Source organism: Telopea speciosissima, chromosome 7 (genome assembly GCF_018873765.1).
Source record: "Telopea speciosissima isolate NSW1024214 ecotype Mountain lineage chromosome 7, Tspe_v1, whole genome shotgun sequence".
Taxonomy (NCBI): Eukaryota; Viridiplantae; Streptophyta; class Magnoliopsida; order Proteales; family Proteaceae; genus Telopea; species Telopea speciosissima.
Window position 1 is genome coordinate 42,914,263 of NC_057922.1, and position 8,510 is coordinate 42,922,772.

Consider the following 8,510-nt stretch of genomic DNA (forward strand, 5'->3'; position numbering starts at 1 on the left):
GTGAATTAAGTGGTCGTTTAGAATTTAGATTCTTCCATCACCTCCCATCTTAGATGCTTCTTCATCCTCAACTGATCTATTCAATTATTCTATTTTGACACCTGGTTGGTCTAAATAAAGCTTTTCTAGATGGGACGCAGGGGCCTTGCTGTGCGTGCCAACTAATGAGAGCACACACGGTGGCACAAAAGGGGGCAAAATTTCCAACCCCTGTTGTGCGTGGGCATGGCCCCTACATCCCACGTAGAAAACATTCTTCCTCTATATATATATATATATATATATATATATAGTATTCGGTTCTCCCAGGCTCCAGCCGTGGAAGGAGCTGGAAGATCAGCCCAACAAAAATGGGGGTGTTCAGGTCATTTCATAGGTGGGCCCCCCTATGAAATGACCAATTACAGACGAAGGAACAAAAGAATGAACAAACTACAAACAATAAATCTAAGCTAGCCAGATCAAATCAATTACTTGGCACCTGGGTAGTCAAGTATATCTAGCAGAAACTCAACTCATCTCATCATGGCATCACTGATCATAACCATTGCCATTACCATTGCTTGATCCACTCTTTGATGGACAATTAGGGTAAAAACATCTTTTCCTAGGGGGGAAGAATTTGACTCTGGTGTGGTTCCACATTTCCTGCTAACCTGTCACAAAATTGTAAATGTATCATCAGTACTGATCCTTAGATATTCAAGGAAATTAAGGTGGATATATTCTAATCCTATTCCTACCTGTGCTATTGGTACAGAAAGGGATGTTTCTGGGAATATCTTCAACCATCCCTCCTGATATGACCACTTAATTTGATACTTATCACCAGTGGCTACTGTTATACTGCAACTAGGGTTTCTGAAGGTCTTCGTTGCGACCATGAATGGCTTCTGTCGACCATCAATACCATATCTTACTACTTCTTTGTCACCCTTAAATGCTTCCCAACTCTCCATTATACAAAGTTTCTGCCAAATCACAAGGAATAATATTAGCAGCTTAAATTGTAGAAAACGAATCCTATACCAATGAAGAAAAGAATGAAAATCGCAAACAACAATCACATAATCAAACACAAGTATTTATGTGGTTCGGCAAGATTGTCTAAGTTCAATTACAGTCACTCGTCCTCACACCTCTCTGGAAAATTATCTCCTTCAGTTTCCTGCCCAGCCCAGTTCCCCAATGCTTCTAATAAAGAGGGGGGGGGGGGGGAGTAGACCTCTCCCAGGCAGAGTGTTCGAGCAGGGGTACGGTGGTCATTGTACCCCCCTTTGTTAGAGGCACGGGGGACTAGGCCGGGCAGGGGACTGACTGGAGGGGATAAAGATCCCACCTCTCTCAAATTGCATTACAGAGAAATTAAACAACCCACCCTACAAATTTATAGTGAAACCCTATATGGGGGAATTGAAGCAAGACATCCTCACCTCCTATAAATCCAAGCAACAGATTAATACAAGATATCGTACCCCCCAACATAAATTTGATTCAAAAGTACCTTTCCAAGGTGGACGGTGCGGCGAGAGATGGTGAACAAGACATGGCCGGAGGAATCCATGAGGAACATCTCCTGCTTCCAGTCACAAGCATAGTTCTCAACTCTGAAAACCAAGTTACCATTTAAACCATCATAAACTGTATAGCCATTACCATTGAAGAGCAAGGACTGATGCCAAACTGTTAGATGAACCGGAGAAGTTGGATTAGTGTTAGAGAGAGTCGCTCCTTGCTCTTCATCCATGGCCATCACAGAAAGAAAGTACAAGCTAGTCCCTTTTATAATAATTGAATTATTATAGATTGGCATGAGATAGTATTAGAGAGAGTCTCTCCTTGCTCGTCATCCATGGCCAGCACAGCGTGCTGCACATGGTTGCACGCTATCCGGATTGACAAGATCTTTTTCAAGAAAGAAGAGCTTAATTGGAAAAACAGAAAAAAAGGACAAAAATGGAAAAGAAAACAAGAAGGAAGAGAGATGAGAAACCATGTTGGACTTTGCAATGTTGTGGAATTTGAACTGCTGCCAACTTCCCTACTGTGGAGGCTGCGGAGTGATGGGTTACGGATCACGACTCATGGTCTACTTAAATATGGGTATGTTTTGGGGATCTTTATCGCCCCCAGTACTGGGGGCGCTGCTGTGCGCATTGTGTGGCGCAGCAGTACTAGGGGCAATAATTTTCCATGTTTTGGCTGTATTGTATTCAGTTCGGTATGCATTTGAATCCATTATCTATTTCATGTTTATTTGTTATCTCATCTTCGCAACCTCAAAATTTTGTGGGTCTCGAAAGCCCCCTTCCCCCACCCTTAAGATCTCAATTTGAAATTATGGTTAAGAGACTGATCAATACAACTTTACTTTGAAAGCATTTGGAATCGTATAGTGGACTACTTTTTTAAATTAAGATTGGTTTAGTTTTTTGTATCATTTATTCGAATGCATTTTCAACCAAGAATACATTACCAAACTTATCCCTTTGTTTAGTTGTTACGTTATATGTACCTTTCTTAATTAATGGCTTTATTTGCTTGTGGTCGAGATCATTGTTAGCAAAAACGCGTTTAAAATGGATGTGTACGTTCCTGTTTTTTTTATCGTTTTAAACAAGTTTTGTCGTACGTTGCTCAAATATACAGGGAAAAACGAAAAATAACAAGCATTCCCGTTTTAAATGCGTTTTAAACGTATTTTCCTTTTTTTTCTTTTTTTTCTTTTGGTGATTTTTAAGACCTTGGACTTAAGTGACTATATCTCTCTCTCAAACTCGGATCAAACTGATTTTTTCACCTACGTAAAGATGATTCTGAGGGCTACGTTTTTTCATGATATCAACTTCAATTCAAGATCAATGTACGGATACCGAAATTAGAAGCATGTATTTCAATAAAAATTCCTCAATTTATATAAGAATAGTGTCATGTTTTTTTGTTTCATTTTTTTAAATATAAACGTTTAAAACCTGTACCATCCGTTATCCATTTTTTACCATTTTATTTGACCGTCCGTTTGTAAGTTCAATGGATAACTCGTTTACCAGAATAAAATGAAACTACTCTTCTAATTTCCTCAATTATCATCTGTTTTGCTTTTGCATGATGTCAAGATTACCAAATTTTATCAAATCAAATGTTTTGAAAACATATTTGACCTTCTGTTAAATATTGGAATATTGAATATCTGTTGAATGTAACATACAAAAGTTAGATTTTTCAAGAGGCTTGAGTTGGCTGGTCCAAGTTGACTTCTCAGGTTAATTATGGTTCGTGATTTATTAGGAGTTCATTGAAGTTCCAATTGCAATTTCTTATCCTGGTGTGCGTCCGAAATTTCGATCAAAATGTCAAAATTTCAGAGATTTATTTTAGTTTCAACATTAATCGAAACATTATAGCATAAAATTGATGAGTCTTCCAAGAGTGGAAGCATCTCCTTCTTTCCCAAGCTGGGAAATTGAGAAGTTCTTCTCAAGTCCGATGAACAATTTCGCGGGATCCCATTTCAAGCTTCCCATAAAAGAATTCGGCAATTATCATTGGATTTCTTTTGGGGGAGCAAAGATAACCCTGGAAAAATTAAATGGATTGCGTGGAACCGGTTATGTCAATCCAAAGAATGTGGTGGGTTTAGGCCTTCGTGATCCCCATCTCCAAAACAATGCTCTCCATCCTTGCAAAAGCAACATGGAGACTATGGAAATTTCCAGAGATCCAATGGAGTCAACTAATGAAATAACTTTATTTTCCAAATTGCTCTTTTCTCCAAGCTCGTTTAGGCGATAAGCTTTCGTGGTTTTTCTTGCAGGATTTCTTTGGGTTGTCGGCAATGGGGAGAGCATCAAGATATGGGAAATCCATAACTGGATCCCATCCTCTACAAATTTTAAACTCACCCTTCCATGTCCTGAAGGTTGTTCTCTTTTAGTGGTTTCCCAGCTGCTTGATCGATCAAAGCAATATGAAATGGGAGGCTTGACCTCTTAGATCTCTTTTTCCACTCGGCGGATAAGCATGTTATTCTGCAAATTCAACTTCCGTTATTTGCAAGACTAAGATTAAATGGTATGGGGTGCTTCAAAAACCGGGATTTAAGTGGATCAGCTTATCACCTCTTGTCAAACCAGCAGATTATCAAATCCCAAACAAAGGCGTAGTCTTCCTCATCTCATAATTAACTCTCTTGTTCCTATCCCAAAAACGGTGTGGAAGATGATTTGGAATTGCCAAACTACTCTCCCTAAAATCAAACACTTCCTGTGGAAAGCATGTGCATTTGGTTTAGCAACAGGAGAAGAGCTCTGCAAGCGTTTAATTCCTCTGGATCCCTAATGTCACCGATGCGGGTCATTGCCAGAGTCAATAGACAACATTCTCTTTGATTACTCTTTCGCCCGTGCAGTGTGGTTCGGGTGTCATCTAAATATAAAAATTCTCATATACTGACTCACATGGCAATCTCAAATTGGATCTCAAAATGGGTGGAACTGATATCTAAAGAGAAACAAAGAGGCTACCCTACGATTAATTTTTGCTCTTTCATCTGTTGGTATCTTTGGAAGGCTCGAAACGATTTCTTGCACTCTAATAAGAAGCTCTCCCCGATTGAAGTATGTCAACTTGCCTCTAGTGCATTTGAGGAATTTCGGAGCGCCACAATGAACCAACAAAAGAAAACTCATTGCTCCGACAGGTCTCTCGAGCCTGTTCCAACATGGATACCCCCTTCACACAGGGATATTTATCCTCTCCAGTTCTCTGCTCGGCCCAGTTCCCTAGTTTCTTAGTTCTTTTAACAAGGGGGTTGGAATGACCACCCTACCCTTATCCAAATATTCTGCCTGGGTGGGGTCCACCACCCCTATTAAAAAAAACTGGGGAATTGGAGGAGATAATTTTCCCTTCGCACAGATCATTTGAAAGGCAAGCTGTGATGCATCGCTGTTAACCTCTCAAGAAAAATTAGCCGTTGGTTTTGTGATGAGGAACTCGCTTGGTCTATCGGTTCTGGGCTGGTTCTGAGCCTATCTTCTTCTCAAACATTCTTCATATTTACAAAAAAAAAAAAAGAACTTAGAGGTCCTTAACTGAAGTTCTGTTATGAGTTAAGTTTACATGATTCCTACAGACTTCATTTAGTACAATAGAAGTATACCGGCACATTAATTAACTGGAGGTGATGACATTCTTATTGTGATTTTGGATCAGTTCCCCTTTATTTGATCCTAGACCTAAAATATACCAATTCCATGGTCGATTGGACCGATCCAAATCGATTTTGTTCTGGTCGGACCAAACCAGATCCTGATTTTGGATTTTTAAACCCAGACCACCGAGGTCAGGAGTCTGGACCAGCTGGAACTGGAGAACGTTCAAACAGTTGAGAGAGACTCCTTTGCAGCTCTGTAAAACGTCTTTCGTCAATTCAAAAATGGCGAGAAGACTTCCATTGTGTTAGAAAGTGTCTCACGCGCGAGAATGATACAATGGAATCTGCTGTTCTGTCTATGCTCTTCTTCGTCTTCCTAATTTCTTCTTCGTCAGGTAGGAATCTCTTTGTGTTGTGTCTGCGTGTAAGGGTTAGGGCTTCCCCATACAGCGAAAGAATATCTGTTACTGCGAACAGTACTGTTGAATCTTCTGTTTTGAATTTGTTATCATTTGCAATGTACAAAACCCTCTTTTCACTTATTTTACGAATTCAATGATTTGCCAATGAATTTGTAGCGAGTGTGTCTGAGTTTTTAGATGTATTGCAGTTTTTGCAAGCTCAAAATATATCTATTTTTTTATCTCTGGAAGAATAAAGTAGAGATTGTTCCATTCTAAATCAACCGATTAGTACTCTTCAAGATCAATTAAGCTTACAATTTTTATTATTATTAGATTTGAACTGTTGTTGTGGCGTTCACATAGAGAGTGGGATGGAAGATCAGGATCCATGTAGCAAAACACCTGGTTGTTCATCGTTGGGATAAGGATTTGTTGTGTTGTGTTGAGTAAATTACGAACAGTGATGCTGAAACCTATATGCACGTACGGATTGTTCCTCACCACGACGACCCCTCTCCCAGATAGGGGCAGAAGCTCTTCTGGAACGTTGGTCTAACATAACACTCACCAAACTCTCTCAAAAAAACATAGTTACTTTTTGGTGGTCTTGCAACTGATTTCACTACCGTCATCCACCTTTGCTATTTGATATGGTATTCAATCGACCTGGAAGCCAAACTCTTATGATGTCTTATAATTTTTATTGGCATTCCATATTCCATTATTAATGCTTCTGACTCTGCTTGTAATAGGTCAAAAACTCTCTGGAAACTCCGATCTATTGCCCTAATTTGGGACTCCTCAAGTTAATCAAGCCCTAATAAACACATTCGTTGATTTATGCATCTAGTGAACCCAAACGTCAAGAAACCTTCTGGGTCTCACGTCTGATAAATTGAGTTGGATACCTCTTCAAAATTGGTAGTCTTAAATTTTTATTGCAATTTGAGGCTTGGATGGAGCCTCTATTACCATTCTTTAAGCATGTACACTTATTTTTTATCCTTATATACTGATTTCACAGACATAAGATGGAATAATTTGCCAATTTTTGTTGTGTCAGCTTCAATGTAAAACATTTCTTTGAATTTTCTGAAATGCAGGTAAACCTAATGGAGTGTGCATTTCCCCAGGTGGCCGCTTTCCTCCATTCTCATCTGAAGGGAAGCCTCCTAGAAAAGTAAATAGAGGTCCCAAAGATTTGACTCTTTGCAGGGTGTTCCGTAAAAACACGTGCTGTGATGTAGCCCAGACGCATCCAGCTCTAGTATCCATAAGAAGGTTGGTTTCTGCAGGGGAAGCCAGCCAAGACTGCTTGCAATTATGGAAACTTTTGGAATGCTCCATCTGTGATCCACATGTTGGTGTTTAGCCTGGACCTCCTCTTGTGTGTGCTTCTTTTTGTGATAAGGTCTTCCAGGCTTGCTCAAATGCCTACTTCTCTATGGATACAATGACCCATGTGAGAGGGCACATGCCACAAGCTAGTAGGAGCTGAGAACCATCAGTCGATAGCTCTTATAGAACTATTCAAAAAATTAACCTGATTGGATTGTAGTAACTATGGATTCTCTTGGACAATGAGAATTTTTTACTGTGAATAGTCTGGAGAACAAAGTCCTAAAATGGATTATTTCATTCATTTGATCGAGTTGATTCATGTCATGGAGATATCTGACAGGGCCCCATCAAGTGATGGATTCCAAGCCCTTGGTTTGCCTAACAAGCACCATTATCCATTAGGGTGTCATGGGATCTTACCACTGGTTAATGTAGTTCTGTATTTCTACATTTTTTAGATGCTTGATAGATTTATTATTCTGATTTCATGATTTTAGTGTGTTGTCAGGTTCTATCCTCGTGCGGATTAAGTGACTTTGTTTGTGGTAGAGCTTATAAGTGGGCCTCTAACGGTACAGAGCTCTGCCAACTTGCAGGCTTTACTATTAAATCGTCTGAGGAAAGCTACCAGGGTGTTGAAGAACCATCCTGCTATGGTGCGAAAGCCAGTTTAGATTCCATTGCGGATTCATTGAAGTCTTCGCAATCTACACTATCAAAAAGCTGAGAATGCAGGTGTTTTTGAAGATTTTCAGCAGTGGGTGAGGGAAATGCCCTTTAGTGAAAGGGTATCATGGGCAGTTGGAGGGATGGTGCTCACAGCAGGACTTTTGTTTGTGAGGTGAGTCTCTTGTTCACTCATGTATACTCTTGTGAGTTATTTGGAATTATACAGTTTACATAGGTTTTTTTCCCCCTCTCTCTTCTTATGTGGTTCCCCTAAGTCTTCTCAGGAAAATCACAACTGTCATCTACAAATTCTTACCAATGAGTTTTGATCATTTGAATATGTCTTGGGCAGACATATAACGTTAGAATTTACATTTGAATCCTTTGATTAAATCAAATCTTATCCTATATCATCTAATCTTTTATCTGAATCCCCTGGGAGAGATATAATCACTCTAATCATGACTTAATTCTATTAATATACTTTACTTCTTAGTCCTTTTCTTGTTCGGAAATTGTTGTCATGATCCTTTTGATTGAGAACCTAAACTTCTATGATCACTAGTTATTAATCAAACAACTGCTTGATTCTTGGATGGATGGCACGTCCATAGATTTCTATTTTGACGGAACACCTCATTGGGCCATGTGGAAGGATGATGTGGCATTCCGACAATTGGATATCTAGGGAATAGTCTGGGTTGGCCACAAATCAAATTTCAAGGTTTTACTTTTATTATATTCTTCCCCATGTGTTGGCATACCCTCCCGTGCATTGTATGCTCTCTCTTGGTAGTCTATGCACCCTCTCTATAGTTCTGGATTTAACTTTGGTTGTGCTGAAATTTGACATGGGAACAAAAAACCTTGGGGTCTTCCTCTAAGCTTTGCATGTATTTAGTCTTAGTTGACAAATTGTTTTAAGTTGGTAATGATATTAC

At 39.4% G+C, this 8,510-nt stretch overlaps 1 protein-coding gene and 1 pseudogene across 1 annotated transcript; one reads left to right on the forward strand and one right to left on the reverse strand.

Annotated features, from left to right (window-relative positions):
- Positions 1-448: 448 nt before the first annotated feature.
- LOC122668590 (protein LURP-one-related 8-like) lies at positions 449-1,753 on the reverse strand. Its single transcript, XM_043865135.1, has 3 exons — positions 1,505-1,753; positions 744-971; positions 449-656 (listed from the first exon to the last, which is right to left on the reverse strand). Exons 1-3 carry the CDS (start codon positions 1,751-1,753, stop codon positions 516-518), a joined length of 618 nt encoding a protein of 205 aa, XP_043721070.1. The 3' UTR covers positions 449-515.
- Positions 1,754-5,402: 3,649 nt separating this feature from the next.
- LOC122666680 lies at positions 5,403-7,741 on the forward strand (annotated as a pseudogene).
- The last annotated feature ends 769 nt before the right edge of the window (positions 7,742-8,510 follow it).